The 18,185-nt window shown below is 32.5% G+C and overlaps 1 protein-coding gene across 2 annotated transcripts; it reads right to left on the reverse strand.

The window, feature by feature from the left end:
- Positions 1 to 2,446: 2,446 nt before the first annotated feature.
- Positions 2,447 to 10,452, reverse strand: LOC120126154 (enhancer of mRNA-decapping protein 4-like). 2 transcript variants are annotated; one of them, XM_039144427.1, is made up of 12 exons: positions 9,427 to 10,452; positions 9,272 to 9,321; positions 9,034 to 9,190; positions 8,674 to 8,892; positions 8,081 to 8,209; positions 6,205 to 7,800; positions 5,686 to 6,045; positions 5,072 to 5,191; positions 4,014 to 4,184; positions 3,252 to 3,416; positions 2,955 to 3,080; positions 2,447 to 2,869 (listed from the first exon to the last, which is right to left on the reverse strand). In XM_039144427.1, the coding sequence occupies exons 1-12, from the start codon at positions 10,237 to 10,239 to the stop codon at positions 2,561 to 2,563; spliced, it is 4,215 nt and encodes a 1,404-aa protein (XP_039000358.1). In that variant the 5' UTR covers positions 10,240 to 10,452; the 3' UTR covers positions 2,447 to 2,560. The 2 variants fall into 2 exon arrangements, with proteins under 2 accessions (XP_039000358.1, XP_039000357.1); XM_039144426.1 differs by having other exon boundaries at positions 2,955 to 3,083.
- Positions 10,453 to 18,185: the final 7,733 nt, after the last annotated feature.

Genomic DNA, 18,185 nt, shown 5'->3' on the forward strand with positions numbered 1-18,185 from the left:
AGAATAAAACTCCATTGATCACTAATAATCACACTGCATGGATACAAACTAGACTAATGTTCAACACATAAATAAGGTATAAGTTGGTAGACTGATAACGAATTATACACGATATTCTCAAATTTAGTTAATCGTTAAAAAAATTAAGGGTATACTTTGTTTATCTTTGTGTTTTGTTTTTATATAATATTATTTTTAATAAAATTGTACTCAATATTATATTTTATTTTTAATCAAGATTATAACATAATATGATATAATAATATTTTTAATCTTTAAAATGTATATATTTTATACATTAATTCTTTGTTCAAAATAATTTATCAAGTGATCTCAGTGATTAAATGAAGAATAACACCTAACCACTCCATTGAAGCTGATAAATTAAGATGGGTAGTGTGCTCTAATGGCTGCTACACCTCATTTTTTGTTGGTTTTTTCGCTTGGGATGTGGTTGAATAATATCCATCGAGTACTCTTTTATTCTTCTATTGTTTCGGACGAGTCTTGATTCGTCTGAATTAAGAGGGGGAGTTTAATGAGAATTGGTTATTTCTTTTTAAAGCGTTACGATCTTTTTAATCACTTCAAACTAATAAAATAATCATGTTTTTTCCTCCTCATCAAGAGATTTCTTTTTCTCCTTTCTGTTTTTTTCTCTTCACTGATTCTTCATCCTCCAAACACATATTCCACCTAAAATTTTCAAATAAAATGAGTTTTTTAATCGAATCTAAAATCTCCCATTTTTAAACCCTAAAATTAAAAAAAAAATTGCCTCTCAAACCCTAATCCCCCGATACCTACTTCAGTTTATCAACAGTGTAGGGCTTTACTGAAGCCTCACAAGGCTCATGCTTGCTGCTTGACAAAGGAATTGTAAGTATTTCATCTTCAGCCACTCTATAGATATTGGCTCTAAAGTTGGTGTTTTGAGGTGAGTATAATTTATTAGCAGTCGACAAATAAAGTTGAAAGCTGGATATTTTTCTTAAGAGTTAATTATTTTTATCATTGATTTTTATAAAATTATGTTTAAATCATTTATATTATCGATTTTAGTCACTTACATTTTTATTGTTATATTCTAGTTACTAGGGCGTTAATTTGGTTGGTTTGATGACCTGATCTGTCAGTAAAAATGAATAATTTTAATTTTACCCTTAAACTTTAAATAAAATATTATTTGAACCCTGGATTTTAAATAAAATTTTAATTTAACCCTTAAATTTAAATAAAATTAGTGATGTTGGTTGCTACTCACCATTGTAGTTGTCAGCCATTGACAACCATCATTAACGATAACAATTGGACCATAAAAATTCTAGTTCACTCACTTTTTGCCTCTTGAACGTGAATCTAGTGTATGTTTCCTGGGAAAGTGCTCAAACTCAACGCATGTAGCATATAATCTTTCGACTTTCTTTAAAATTGAACTATAATAATAAATTTATAATTAATATTCCTTTAAAAATAAGGACCCAAAATTTATATCTATATCATAATCAAATCTATATTTTTTATTTATAATATTGTTATGTTATAATTTGTTCTTATGCTTATAATATTAATTATAAATTTTTAATGTTTATAAATTATAAATTCTTAATATTTTTTTGGTTGCTCTCCCGTTTTCAAAGCTTTGCTTTGATTAATCCGAACCTACCCGCGTTGCAAACCTGACTTTGATGGGTGAGTCTCCTAACGAAAATTTTTTGCATACACAAAGACTCAAACTCGAGGCATGCTTAAACGATATCAAACTATTTAGAGCTTACCACTTGAGCTGACATCGTTGGTATAAATTCTTAATCTTTAAATAACATGCTATTTTATATATTCCTGTTTCGTATTTCATTGGATACTGTCCAGTGACAAGTAATCAATATTTTGATAAAAGGAAAAAGATAAACTAAATATATTAACTCATATAATTTGAGTCAAATTTATGGTTAAAATTTAATTTAGTTTACGTTAGAACTAGATTGAAGTTTCATCATATATCTTTGATTTTGTATTAGTTCATTTTAATATTATACATATTATTAAAATATAATAAAATCAAATTATAAATAATAATTTTCACGAAATTTATATAATGTTTTTTATTTTTTAATCAAAAACTATTTCTTTACATGCATGCTAAAATATAAATATTACAAAATCATATAATATTTATACGAATTGAAATATACATAATATTAAAATTTGTCACATCTTTAATATTTTCGAAAGTATAAAAGTTTTATATTATATTATTTATTATGTTTTTAATAATAATTCCAAATTTTCTATTTTATTTGTTATCGATAAAATATTTTTTTTAAAATTATACTAATATCATTGGGGCTTGAATATTTCCGCCATAAATCCTTGCTGTCTCTCTATTTCAGCCACGATAGATCTTTGGTTTAATAAGCAAAAATAAATAAATTACACCATTTCACACAAATTGAAATAACCAACTGAATTCATTAAAAATGCCCACACGTCTTCTCAGTGCATTGTTCCTATATATAAATGCAAAGGAGTAATATTGTTGAAAAGTGAACACAATCAATCATTTACAGCTCAACACACTGTTGATGACAAACTTAAGGAGGCGGATGGTGGCGGATTCAGATGCAGATGTAGAAGAAGACGTGGTTTGAAGATGATCCACAATCTGGGACACCTGACTAAAGATGGGCACCATATGCATGGCTATTGTTGGATCTGATGGGATTATGGCCACTCCTACATCAGTCATCCATCCCAGCTTTCTACTTGTTTCTGTATTTATATCACAAGCCAGTTGCTGGAACAGTGCTAGCAATACTCCTTGGCTCAGTGGGCATGGTTTCATCGACAGTATCCCTTGCAGATCAACCTGGTTAATTCAATTCACACCAACCACTTTCAGCTCTCAAACACCGGATACATGTCTAAGTTTAATACATCCTTTGTTAACTTACCTGAGAACACAACCACGAAACTATGGACACATCACTTCTATGCAGCGCTGCGGTGAATGCTTCATTGTATTTCTTCTCAGCTATCATTCTTCCCAACTCTTTCACTGGATCCGTATTTGCCTCTGGCTGCTGCACACACGTATAACAGTTTGGTGTGAGGCAGATAAACATGAATGGTTATAATTATATGTAAACGAATACGTTAGTCCTCGTGTCAGATTTGCTTCTTCCTTTCTGTTTCCTGAGAGTTCTGAGGAGAGAAACAGAGGGAGGGAGGGAGGGAGGGAGGGAGCATACCATCTCATGCAGATGAGCCAACGGTCCATTACTTGATTGTGACAGCAAGGGATTTCCTGCATTAGAGTTGGCACCTGCAGCTGCCATAGCTAGAAGTTTTCGTTGCCCATCTGCCAATTCTCCACTTAAAGTTCGAGTGATTGAAGCTGCAGAATTAATAGCATCCTGCAAATATAAAGCAGCAGGCCATCTTAAAAGACTTAAATGTAAAAAACTGCCTTCTTAAATTTCATCATATTGGACATCATTAAAATGGGTTGCTGACAGCCGTATAATCATCCACTAGTGAACTTCTTGAGAACATAGAATAGTACCCTAAAACATAATCTTTCACCTAATATTAAAGGCCATCCTTCTTCAGTTCAATTCTGTGCATGTCAGTGTAAAAGCACCAGGCTATGATACTATATTCTTAGAAGTCTCCCATTCAAGCACAAATCCTAATATTGGTCATAAATATCTACCTTCAGAACTTATCTTGCTAATTTACAAGAATAATCAGGCAACCAGATTTTGCAAGAAAAATGTTCGGTTAAAGCCACCTCTATCACCGTATAAAACTCATTTTGCTACCTCAGTCAATCTACAGCTATCAGAAAATGGCAAAAATACTCTCCTGCAACTTATCCTAGAAAACATATTAAATCAAATTTGCTAATAGTTATTCTACCAAGAAACCTCAACTTTGACATTTTTAACAGATTAAAGTAGGAAACAAGCCATAATCTAAGAAATCACGAAATTTTCACTAATCTACCATACCTGTAGAGTAGCAGCAACGGACGAATGTGATTTTTCAAATTGCTGATGAGCAGTAGCTGTGTGTTCTCTTAGCCCTTTCTTAAATGTTACATCAATTTGCTCAAACATGGATTTGCATGACATCTCAAATGCTGGAATAACATAAGTTTCCACGCTAGACCTTAGTGCATCCTGCAGAATGTAGAGAGAATATTATCTGGATTCATGTTGGAAGATATATGGACTTTTACTCCAACCAAAAAGAAAAAGGTCAGCAAAACGTCAACAGGGAGGATGACCAATAGGAGGGGATAACTAAAAAAGATTGAATTCAGGGACGTATATTAAAAAAAACCTAGAGAACTCGACACTGTTTTTGGACATTCATCTGATGGGTTTTAAAGCCAAAAAGTTATCCACACACACACACCCCAATCCAAAAAAAAAAATCAACTTTGAATTCAGAGCAGCTTACCCGTGTAAGATCAACCAACTGTATAGAGTATCCACATAAACTAGACAGAAAAATAGGTACAAGAAGTTCATGCAGACCAGAAATTCGAATTGCTACCAACCCATAAAGGAAGCTTATGATTTTGGTAGGATACAACTTATCTAGTAAATTTGGTGATATTGGACAGTAATGCAATAGCGCTTTACAATAAAGGTAGAAAGCACTATGAAAGGTGTGAATTTCTTTTAGAACTGCCATTTAGAGTTGCTACCAATCCATAAAGAAAGCTTCCACATTTAGTAGGGTACAACTTATCTATTGAATTTGGTGATATTGGACAATACATGTAATTGCATTTTACAATGAAGGTAGAAAGCCCTGTGAAAGGTGGTAGAATTTCATTCAGAAATGCCCATGAAACATTTGAATGCTTATTTGTTAAAGAAGAATACATTCACCGATCTAAATTCTTCTAAATGAACCTTAATCACCTAGAAATAAATTATCTTTCCTTATCAAGCTCCAAATTGTGAAAGAGAAATGCACAGGAGGGTTCAAATGAATACAGAAGAGAAAAAAACAGCTGAATAACGCATAAAAAGAGTATACATGAACAAGAAATTACCTGAAGAGCTTGCTTTCCAGAAGTTTGAAATTGTGCTTGGATTTGCCTGGCCAATGTCACTTCAAGTTTTGAACTGACTGACTTCTCCAAATGATTCACTGCCTTCTCTCCAACTCCTTTCTGTAAAATACCCAATTAAAAACCCAATAATATAATTACCATAGTTTTAGTTACTACATTAAGAGGAGAAAATTCACTAGAATATAATGAAGCTGCTTGAAGAATGAAAGCTACCACAGCAACAAATAGTGAAAAAACGTTTGAGGCATCACCAAATTTTACCCAGAAACAAAGTAAAAGAACATAGAAGGAATCTTTACAGAATATTTTCAATAATAAGATCAGGACTGGTTAAGACGTCAAATTACTATTAGCATTTGCAATTACAAAAAGAACTATTTAGTGTTTAGGGTTTTTTTTAATTCACCAGTTTCATCAAATTCAAGAGAACACAATACATTAAATACAAAATTCTTCCTATGAATATCACATATTGACCCGTGCCAAGACGCAACTTTTAATGCTATACTGGTTCATCTGTCCAAATAAATGAACAGTCATATAGGACACCAAACACTCTGATACGTCACCACAATTTGACCATTCTTGATTACCTGGAATGACTCTGTAATGGCAGAAGATATACTTTTCTCCAACGTGGGACTAATAGCCCGAGCCAGAACAGAACCAACTGCAGTTATTTCCTTCTTTAAGGATTTCTCGAACACGGCTGGCAAGTCCTTATTAACACAGTTGGAGATCAAATTTGTTATCTGCTGCATGTGGTCTCTTTCTAACTTCTCTAGTCTTGCATTTTCATCTTGGAAACAAGCCCATAAGGCATCTGTATTTTCCTTTACAGCTTTCTCAATGCTCCTGCCCAGGGATGCTTCCAGTCTTTTCCCTTCTTTGTTAACTGGAGCAGAAACAATTGCATTCATCTGCTTCTGTATTTCCTTCTGCATACTAAGGGACTGCTTGGTGCAACAAAATAATTATACTAACATTGTATCACAAATGTTAACACACAAACACGAGTATATAGACAGGAGATACTTTAATATTCTTTCTAAAGGAAATAATACTTTTTTTCAAAAATCTGTTTATAGTGTTTTTTTTAAGAAAAAAACTACCTGTTCAAGCATATCCTGCATGGCCAGCAACTGAGTGGAAATAGCATTAGCTGACGGAGCCCCGGAATTGCACCCAGGTTCATTAGATGAATCTGTGGAATTATAAGGGTTCACTGAAGGGGAAGAGAGGATAGATACTTGAGAAGTTTTCTTCTTCTGCTTTTTCCCTTTAGCAGAAGCAGGAGATGGGGAAACAGTCACAGCGGTGTCTGTTTCACCAACCTTTGAAGGGGCATCTTCATTTACATTTTGGTCACCCCCATCACCACCATTAGTAAGTCTATCTGCTTGAACTGAAACACCCATGCGTTTAGCTTGTTGATCTCCCTCAACATCATAACTTTCTGAACAAAAATCTCTGGCCATCTGAATGCCAAGATCTGATGCCTGAGAGTGGAATGCCTTTTCTTTGTTATCTGCAAAAGTAGTATGAGAGCCCTGTGGACATTTTGTTTCATTACTTTGACCAAGTCTTCTCTCATCATGAACTTCATCATCTACCTCTATCCTTTCAGCATCATTCTTGACCACATCTTCAACTGTTGTCTCATCCCCATTAGTAACCTGACTATTCTGTGCATTCTCTGCTGATGAAGACACAATAGACAATATCTCCGAAGGTGTAACCAGATGGGTTGGATGTTTGAACACCGTATGAGGATCAGGAACAGTTGAAATGTCGTTTTGAGCAATATCTTCACCTTTCTGCATGTGATCATCTGAGTAGGGGCTTTCAATCTTATTCTCTTTGACCATATCCACTTTGTGGTCAACAGAATGATCATGTGCAGGACGGTCAACATGACCAGCACTCGATGGACTTCTAAAACCAGAAGACTCTTGTGATAACCTTGTTGTTAACGGAAGTGGAGGTGATGCAGTGTGCAAATTTTCAGCACTACTACCAGTCGGCAAAGCACTTGGCTTACTTTCCATTCCAAACACATCACTCTCGAAAATGGAAGTCGCCTCTGCAGAAGCTGATATTTGTGAACTGCTCGGCATGGCAGCACCTTCAGGGCTACCTGATTTTATAGATGACGACGGAACTGAGGAATTTAGAGTCACGTCAGTTGGTTTATATCCATTAGCTAATTCCAGAGAAGCAGAACCATCAGAGTTCATGCCATCAAAACTGCGAGAAGTATTGGAATCTGTTTTATCCATGTCTGTCTTTTCCAGGTGTGGAGGCAGGCATTGAGACAATTCCAAAGCATATTGCTGAATAGCCTGTGTTTGAACGCAGTAGACTTGGACAGATTCTCCACCTGGCAAATTATCACTTGTTACAGTGAGACTCAATATAGGCATCGTGACAGTGAATTCAGCTATGTAATCCATGCGGGTAGCTGCTGGATAAGGCCCATAGTCTATGTGTACGGCATATATAGCATTCTTCTTCGCATTTGCAAGCAGAAGTAGGCCTGCACGGGGCAGTGCCACAACTTGGTTAAAGAATGCATTGTCAACCTCAGACTCAGCAGAACACCTCAATTCCAGTGTCTGGGTACACTGCCATGATTCATCATCATTGGGCAACAACCAGCCTTCTTCACTTGAAGAGGACCACATTTTCACTTCACGGTTTAGTGGGCCCTATAAGTAAAAGGAAAGTAGCAAATTAGACATTAAACATAATGAACAGTGAATTTATTCCACATTAGTAACACAAAAGAAGTGATTTTCAGTCAAGATCACATAAGCTTAACATGGGCCCTGTGAGTAAAAGGAAAGTAGCAAATTAGACATTTAACATAATGAAAAGTGAATTTATGCCACATTAGTAGCACAAAAGAAGTGATTTTCTGTCAAAATCACATAAGCTTAACATGGTCATAGAACTGATCTATAAAAATGAAAAGAAACGGAAGCTTACTCCTGTGATAAGAACAATATGATCAGGGCGGTGTGGAGCAGTCAAGAATGTTGCTGAGCTAACAGGAAGTCCATCATGTGGTCTCAACACTGCAAGTGGTAAGGGCTTACGGTCATCCCAAATTTTCACCTGTCACAGAAATTAACAGTTTCCACAAAGATTAATACCTGATTGAAGAATGAATAAAAACAGTGTATTCTGAACCCAACTACCCAAGCATTCAAGCCTAATGGAACAACTAACACAAGCCAAACCAAAATCTTTAGTTTTACGGGCATTAAAAGGTCAACGGCTTTCAGGTACTTGATTCCCAGTATTCTCACTTTGGACTACAAAAGATCTTTTACATGCACTAAAATGGCTCATCATGCATCAGGCATCATGTTAGACGGAAATAAAACATTTCAGGTTACGCAGTAATAGGAAAACCTTTGAACTTCAAAGAGGTTTTCTGCTTCAAGATATGGCAATCAGGTATTCGATGCATTATTCAATCTTCATTTTCACTTGCACACACCCCCCCCCCCCAAAAAAAAAGCTGAACTAAAATAGAGACCATGAAAGCAGAATGAGGAAAATATTAGGGTACAAACCGTGCCATCTACAGAAGCTGAAGCTAAACGGGTGGTCAACCATTGGCACATTGACAACTCCGTAATCTCACCATCATGTTTACCAACAAACTGAACTCCATCAATAAGCTTATCAACAGAGCAATTAAGAGGTTCCTCAGCTGAAAAACTTTCGAGTTTTCCAACTTTCATTGTATCAATTTTCAGGATACGATTTCCAATAGCAACCATCAAGATCTCCTGTTTGATAATATTTGTTGAACATTTACAACAAGGAATAAAAAAATATGGACAGGAAAAGCAACACTATAGAAGAAAAACAAAGACTAGGCATGACAGTTACAATTTGATAACATAAAATACAAACCCATTTTTCATTACTTGTTTGTGAGGATGCCAACAGACTCGTGGATGCTTCGACTCTTCTTGCCCCACAATTTGAATGGCAATAATAACCTTGCCAAAAATTTGCGGCTTATCTTCATCATCAGGGCCTTCATGGATCTTCCATACAAAAACCCGGCCATCAACACTTGCACTGCAGAAAATGAAAGATGCTCACTATGAGACAAATGAAGTCAATTTATTCCAAGAAAAAAAAACGAATAAAAAGGAGTACCTGGCCAAAAGGTGGACATCCTCGGCAAAAAAAGCCATATCAGTTACTCTCTACATTTGTAAACACGAATCAAATGACAAGGTTAAGCCGGTAATGAGATGGTTAAAAATAGAAACTTGATAGAAGAAAAGTAGGCGTGTATTAAATAGATATACCTGAGTGTGGCCACGAAGCAAGGATCGGAGGGCGGTGTTGATGTTGAGGATACGGATATTCCCAAGCTTGAGACCATAGCAAATGTAATTCCTATTAACAGCAATCTGACGACCAAGAACAAGGCCGGGATCAGAAGCATACTTGGTAATGGGAGTGACCTCAAGTTGGGGATGTACTTCACTGGGCAACCTCACATTAATATCATAAACGAGATTGGTTCCATTTAGATGCCTTCCCTTGGGGACCTTGCTACTCAACAGTCGGGCAGGCGAGGGAGACGAAGGAACAGATGGCCATGGGTTGACATTCAAAGTAAGAGGTGGGGCAGAAGGGGGAGTTGCAGGAGCTTGTGACTGGGATCGAGAACCCATAAACGCCATAAAAACGTCGCTTCCTGAAGTAGAAGTGGCGGGTGCTGAGGGTTGGGGTTGAAAAGGAATGGGTCCATTAATATGAAGCTGTGGTGGGTTTGGACTAGGATGCAAGGGGTGTTGATGGGGAGGAGGAGGAGGATAAGGAAGGTAGTGGTGGTGGTAAGGGTACGGCCCAGTAGGCGGAGGATAAGAGGATGAAGGCATCAAGTAAGGCGGCGGAGGCGGCGTGGAGGATTGGGCCGGGAAAGAAGGAGATGTAGTAAGGTTGGTAGTGTTGGGAATTGGAGGAGTTGCTACTACGTTCATGTTTTGAAGATGCTGCGGCATAGGGCCTGAACTGGGTTTGAAAAGTTTATTCAAATCGATCCCTCCGCCGCCGCCGCTTTCACCTGCGCCGCCGCTTTGGGGTTGCAGATTGGGATTCCCGGAAGAAGCCATCCAATTCCAAATCCACAAAAAAAGATGGATTAAGGAAGAGACTTGATGAGATCTTACTTATGTTGAACACAAGGAATAGGAGGAGGTTTTCATGGATCTGCCTGCTTCGATTAAGATCAAAATCGGAACTTCAGATATCAAATCTTGAATCTCTTCTCGTGTGGGTTGACCAGACTGGATGATGACTCGACGACGCAATAAAGAAAGGGAACACCAAAAGGCTTTCAGTTTTATCGGTTTAACTAATTGTATTTAATTAGTTGGAATATTATTACAATTGTTGCTACTTTTCCATTAAATTTCCCGATAATCCCAACCTAATGTCACTCTATTCTATTGATAAATAGTAAGAAAAAAAGGTTATTTTATTTGGTTTCAGTAGGTGGGGATTATTTTTATTTTTATTTTTTAAAACTAAAATTAATGAATGAAACATGTTTGATTAAAAATTTTAAAATTGATTTTTAAGAGAAAAGCACGGAAATATATAAAAGTTCAAGCTAATGTGATTCTTACAATAGATAAATAAATAAAGATTTAATATAAAATTGTTTAAATTATATCTTAAATTAATTTTAGGTATTTAAATAACTTTTTTATTAAAAATAGGACTTAACATTTTCTTTATTATATTTTTAAGTGTCTATACAACAACGATTATTAAAAAAATTATTAAGTCACACTTGTTGTACTTATAGTTTTTAAAATTTTTATTATTGAAAAAATATTATATTTTAAAAAATATTTTTTAGAAAAAATCAAAAACCCTAATTCTCAACCCTTCCCCTTATGCGTGCCTCCCTTTCCGAAGTCCCCTGCCCATTCCTGCTAAACCCCCTTCCTCGTTCAACAACTTGGGGCCACCCAAACCCCCATATATGAACCTCCACTTCCATCTATAACATCGACGAACATATTTCTTAACCCAATTAGAATTCGAGATTTAAGGTTTTAAGATGTAGGAATTTGAGTATAACAATTTAGGGATTTCAACAACATAGAGGGAAGAAGTAAGAGATTTAGACCGATGGTGTCTGGCCAACAGTGCTGGACCGACAAGGGTAATGAAGATTGAAATTAGGGATTTTAAATCTTAAAATTTTATAAATTTGACACGTGTCATTTAACTTTTTAACGGTTGTTATTGTAGGCATCAAAAAGTATAATGGAACAAATGTTACGTCGCACTTATTGTTAATGAAAAAATCTTTAAACACCTAAATAAACTTATAATGTAGTTTGTTGGTGTACCAATGAGTGTTGGCACAAGTGGTGAGTTTTGAGAATTTGAGCTTGTAAGGCCAACTTCGAATCCCACCACTTCACTCTTGGTGGACAATATGTAAAGTCCTATATAAATCTCAATTTAGTCTTAGGTATGCCCTGACTTTAGATTGGGGGAGTCACTCCTTACCTATAGTTTTTGTGTACCAAAAATAAAATCACTCTATTAGTGCTCGAACCTTTAATCTCTAGGGATAAAAACAATTTCTTTAACAACTGAGATTAATTGGTTGATTACTCACTATTTAATCTTTTTACAAGGGGTTATACATTCGTTTAAATCTTCTTGATGGAAAAGATCATTGTTCACTCCTATCTTTTTCACATGAGAACAGGGTCTCGTTACTTATTAGGAATTCATTCTGAGGTACATATTTTATTTTGTGTAGTTTTGGCGAGCATACCTGTTTATAATGGTACTCTTATTTTATTTTAATGACATGTTATTTTATTTGGTTTCATTAAATGGGGACAATTTTTTATTTTTAAAATTAAAAATAGTAACGGCCCATGTAGGATTAAAATTGTTGAAACTGATTTTTAAGAGAGAATGATCGAAATATGTCAAAATTCAAAAACAGTCAATCGTATTGAGAAAGTTAAAAAGAATTTTATTTAATAAATTGATTCGAGTTTTTTTTTTAATTTGGATTTAATGTAAGACAATATCCCTTTAAAGACTCTCAATCATTTGACAATGAACGCTCATATCTCTGACATATGCTATGCTCGAACTCAGAATCTTAATGGATAATAGCAAGTCTCTTAATTACTAAAGTCATTTGATTCAAATTTAAATTATATAAACATAAAAATATTTTATTACATGTAGATGTAGATGTTATGAAACTAAAATGAACGAAGCAAAAAGAAGAACAAGAAGAGTTATAAGAATAAGGAGAGAGAACTATATTATTATCTCAATCTGAGTTGAGTACAATAGTTAACCTTTATATTTATAGTCGTAAGTAGTAGATTTAATATACAACTCTAATACTAATGGATATTAGAGATCTAATGATAATGCACATCAAAATCTTATCTTATAAATTAGGATAGGCATCCACATAAATAAATAAATAGTCATAGTATTTCCCCTTGAATGTCTATGAAGATAATGTGCCTCAATTAAAACCTTATAAAGAAAATCTGATGGGACATAACCTTGGTTAAGGGGAAAAGGGTACAACATGTGTTTATTCTCCCTCTTGATCATATCATAAGGAAAATCTGATGGGATAAAACTTTGGTTAAGGAGAAAAGAGTACAACATGTGTTTACTCTCCCTCATAATCATATCATATAAGATCTTTAAGCTTTAGAATTCAAAATTTAATACAATCTTCAAATGTTTAAGGAAAAGATAATCTAATGATTAGATCTTTTAAATTATCACTTGAACAAATTCTTCGGATGTTTATATTACTCTTCTTTTAAAGATCATGAGGAAGGAAATTTTTTGGAAAATATGTTTCCTTTGATGTATTCTCTTTTTAGTGAGTTATACAATATGCATTATCTTTGTACAAGATAGATGACATCTTATTATGTGAAAGTAAATCACATATTTTCTCAAATATATTGGATCAATAGTTTTATTCATATTCAATCTTTTTAATATTTTTTACTATGTGTATATTCATAGACAAATTCATATTCAAGTGCTAAATCATAAATTTTCTTTAAAGGATCAAGATGCTTTTTAAACTCTTCGGAAAAGCTTTTCAGGAGTTTAATTCAAAGTTTACAATAATTATCACAATTTGATCTTGATATTCTTATAAAGACACGTGAGCAAATAGGCTCTTATCGATGCATATATACATATACTCGTAGACCAATTCATTTTGTATGTATATTTAAGCAAATATATTCGTACAATTTTCCAAATAATTTTCAAATGCTTCTGCATTTTAATCCTTCAAGGACAAATATCACTATATAGGGATCCATAATGCATTAGATGCATAATAGAGTTTCTCCATAACTGTAAGAGTAATAAAATAATTGCATCTACCACGAACTAAAAATCTTCATGATTCAAGTTGTTTTTTTTATATCTTACGACTACTCATTTATACCTCGCTTGTATTACATCTTTAGGTGTTTGAACTACTTGCCCATATTTTGGAAGTTGGTTTATCTTCACTTGAATAACGTCTTTCTATTCTGTCCAATCAATTTTCATATCTATACTCTTGGATAGATTTCAATTCAAGATCATCTAATTTCTTTACTTTTATAGAAATATTGTTTGTAAAATCATGGTCGATAATTTTTCTATGTTGGTTCCATTTTTTCCCATTATGACATAACTTATCAATATCTCTTCATTATTTTCATTTTAATTTTTCAAGTACTTGAACCGCTTTTAGAGTTGTATTATTAGTTATGTCTTTAGACTTTTCAAGAGAACCCACCTCCGTCATATGATCAACTATAATATTTTTCATTTACAAGAATTTTAAACGTTGAACCAATTATGCTATCATGTTTCGAGCATAGTTTACATTCATTTGCTCTAATATATTATCCTTATGGGATATTAGTTCAAATTTAGAGCATTTTCTACTGGTATATGAGACTTGATTACTCTCATTAGGTCAATAAACATTTCTGACAATTAACTTGAAATGAATTATCTTATAAACTTTTTATTCACGTCACATGTACGATGATCAAACTAAAATGATATGTCATAATTGTATCTCAAAACATTCAATAAAATGAGACTCATACTCAACATATATATTCTCAGTCTACTTAAAATATCAATTTTATGCATTTGTGGTGGATTAATATAAACATATAATGCACAATCAAAAATCTCATAATGGGAAATATATAACTTCTGACTATAAGCCAAACATAAGGAGGGGTATTACTTATCAGCTTGATGGGTATAACTTCTATATGTGAATTACCATATAGATATTAGAATTTTATTCTTATAGTTTAGCTATTAAAAGGAGACGATCAATCAAAATTTTGCTAAACTATTTGTTCATAAACAATATGCTTCGCGATAGTTATTTCAATTGATGTATAATATAATATTTACAAGCCTGAAATATAAACTCACTAAGTTTAGCAAGACAAATAATTTTAATTGCATAATATGAAATTATCATTTTTTAGTCGAATAAACAATCTCGAAAACTATAGGTTATGAGTTGATAACATATATGTGGTTTATCTCGTAGATGCATATACTCAAATCATATCAAAAAAAATTCATTTTGTTGATAAATGAGCTCATATTTTAATCAAATATGCAAGACATTCAGTCTCAACTTTAACTAGTGATGTTCTAAATTTCTTTTTGAGAATAAATAACACATGAACTCCAGGTTCTTTTAATTAATATTTATATAAATCTCAATAATTTTTTTGCCTCATTATTAATTGTGATGATCTAACCAATCATAACAACTAATTAAAATTTAAACTTGTAAACTTCTGGTTCACCGTATTATTCAATTTTATTCAAAACATGTAAACTTCTGGTTTACTATAACATATAATTTATTCTCATTCAAAATTATTAAAATTGTTGTTTACCATAATACATTTAGTACAAATAAAAGAAAATAAAAAAATAAAAATTTCCTCAAAACTTAAAAATTATATTATCCATCATAAAAATGTTTATTTGAATAAAAATATATTTAACTCTTTTAGAGCTTTCAATAAATTTTATAGAACAAAAGTTAATATTAATTTATTGTAAGAGACATGAGAAATAAATATAAATCATAGTAAGTGCAACTGGAGGTTGTTAACAATGTCGTCATCATGGTTACTCTCGCATTGACTATCATAAACGCTAAAACAACATTGATTTTATGGTAAAATTATAACCACAAATAAAAATATCGACTCTCATAAGTAATAAAAACATTAGTATTGATTAATCCACCTTAGTTTTTTTACCTTTTGTTATATATGTTAAGAACTGTCATAGAAAAGCTAATAAGATAAAATAAAATTTCAATAATAAAAAATTAAAAATCCATGTGTTCCCTTCAGGGATTGTGAAGAAATCAGTGTTCTTTAATTAAGATGGACCAACAAAGTCATAATCATCTTCTTTTCAATAACGAAAAACTGATGAATGAGGGGAAAGTGGGGTTTTAGAGAGGTTTAAAAATATGAGGGTTTTCATATGATTTTGTTCGTTTCATCGTCTTCTAAATGTATTTTTTGGATGTTTTTCCTTTTATTTTGCAGTTTCCCTTTTAATCTTGTTATGGAATTTATAGCGCTCCAACTTGATATTTCTTTTTTTATTACAAAAATTACAAGTTTTACCTTTATTTATTGATTATGATTTTTCATTATTTCTATTTTTATAGTTTTATCTTTTTTTTTCTCTTGGGATTATTGTCGGTCATTCCATGAGCAACGAAGCCCTCTACTTGACACTCAAATTCAAAAATCCAACTATAAGATGCTTCATCTTATCATACAAGCGTATATAATCATATATTTCACTAATAGTAAAGGTTTCACAATTGAATAGAATGATATCTGTGAAAGACGAATAAGAACTAGTCAAATAACATAGTAGGACCAACCCTAAATCTTTTTAATCGCACTTTACCTCCATAGCCTATAAATATGAGATAATTTCTTTAAAGATAGTTAGGTGACCTTCAAGAAATGAATCTTCTGTTAACTTATGTGAATAGATGCAACTTGTTGGTTAGTGTTCTCTTCATGCATAGACGTTTCAATTTCACTCACACGTAAATAATTGTCTTTTCTTTCAACATATTTTGTACAATTTGATTTGATAAGTTTAAAGGCATATGAAGTTGGATTCAAAATAACAAGTGAAAGGTATTTGCTTTTAAGGAAATTTGTAAATAAGGTAGTTATTAGACAAATGTCAAGGGAACCCCCTATGAAGTTTATATGGATAGAAATGATGAATGTTAAGGATATAAGAGTTTTGAGATAGAAAGAAAGTTGAAAATAAGGTAGAAATTATTTAGAAGAATCATAAGTTGGTTATTGATCGATAGAAATTTTACATAGGCTTGAAAAGGAAAAGAGATTCAATATCAAGTTAAGAATAAAGTATTTTTTTCAAAGTATTGTTGAAAGGAAAATATTATGAGTTAGAGAACAAAAGAAGTTAAGCTGAAAGATTATTACTATGTATGAGGTTATTGAAAGAATTAGTTTAATAGCTTATTGATTAGTTTTATTTTGGGAAGGAACAAGAATTTATGAAGTATTTATGTATTAACATTTCAAAAGTATAATTTGGATTTTTCACGTGTTGTTATATTGAAAAGCTTGAGATTCAAGTATATTTGACTATGAAGAAGAATTAATAAGGATATTAAAGTAAGAAATTAAAGTATTAAGAAAACAGGTAATGTTATTTGTTGAAGTTCTTTGAAGGAAGCATAAGGTTAAGGAAGTTAGATAGGAATGTAAAGGATAAATGAAAGGTGATACTCTTATTGGTTAAATCAAATACGTGTTGAAAATTTGAGGAAGAATTTTCTTAAGGTGTGGGGGGAATTGTAATAGCCCAAAATTTTGGTTAGTAACCAAAATGTAATTTTTGAAAGTTTAGTGGCCAAAGTAAAAGCTTTGAAAAATTGTAGGGACCAAAAATGTAAATTTTAAAGTTATATATTTTGGCCCGTGAATGAATAGTTTATCACAAAATTTATGTTTTCATGGAATTAGAATTTTGATTTAGGATTTATATTAAAAGCTATAAAGCAGTAAAGTTCGATAAGAATTCGGATAATCGGATCAAATCGGAATTTAAAAAAAATTGAAGGATGATAGAAAAAGGTTGAAAATATTATTTTCATAATTTAGAAAAGTGGAATTTAACATGATCAGTGGAATTAAGGTAGATTTTCCATGTTAAGCCTAAATTGTGAATTTTAGTGACTAAATTGCAATTTTTGAAAATTGCATGGGCAAAGGAGGAAAGTTAATTTTTTGGTTAATCTTTGTCTATGGAATATTAAATTCGAAGATATTGCAATGGCATGGTTGAAATTATTAAGTTTCATTAATGGTAAAATGGTAAACTAGAATTAAATGAATTTTAAATTCATTTATAATAGTTAAAAGCTATGTATATTGTGATAATTATGATAGAAAAATCAATAAAATTAATTTATCCATCTATGAATTCCATTGCTAGGTAAGGGAGGTTTTCAATTTGATTTTTAGGTTTATTCGATTGATTTTTGTATTAAGTTATTCGATAGAGAATTAATCTCCTTGAAATTCTCTATCATTCGGTATAAAACATTCATGGAAACATGTTTGGTTGATTATTTTCATGGTTTAGTTGGATGAAGAACAAGTTGGATTTTGGTGATTTAAAGCTTGATTTTTATGTTATTAGTGTTGTAGATTAATTTCCAAGCTTATGTGATGAACACAATTTACTAGAAATGAATATACAAGTTTTGGCCATGGTTAGGGTTTATGGAGATTGATTAAATTTGGATTGAATTTGATGTTAGGATGATGAGAATTGCATGAATTTGATCATAGGAGGTTGAATTCATACTTGAAATTGACTGAAAAATATGCCCTATTTCTACTTGAAGGTTCGACCATGAGGAATTAATTAGGAGAAAAATGTTCAAAAATTTCCTATGGTCTACAATCGATATTAG

Source organism: Hibiscus syriacus, unplaced genomic scaffold (genome assembly GCF_006381635.1).
Source record: "Hibiscus syriacus cultivar Baekdansim isolate YM2019G1 unplaced genomic scaffold, ASM638163v2 tig00110450_pilon, whole genome shotgun sequence".
Taxonomy (NCBI): Eukaryota; Viridiplantae; Streptophyta; class Magnoliopsida; order Malvales; family Malvaceae; genus Hibiscus; species Hibiscus syriacus.

Excerpts from the sequence above, each read along its gene's own strand:
- LOC120126154 (XM_039144426.1), bottom strand. The coding sequence starts at position 10,239 with ATGGCTTCTTCCGGGAATCCCAATCTGCAACCCCAAAGCGGCGGCGCA. Across the intron at positions 6,046-6,204 it reads TGCAGGATATGCTTGAACAG|TCCCTTAGTATGCAGAAGGA; the intron begins GTAGTTTTTTTC and ends TGCACCAAGCAG. Across the intron at positions 2,870-2,954 it reads TTTCGTGGTTGTGTTCTCAG|GTTGATCTGCAAGGGATACT; the intron begins GTAAGTTAACAA and ends TGAATTAACCAG.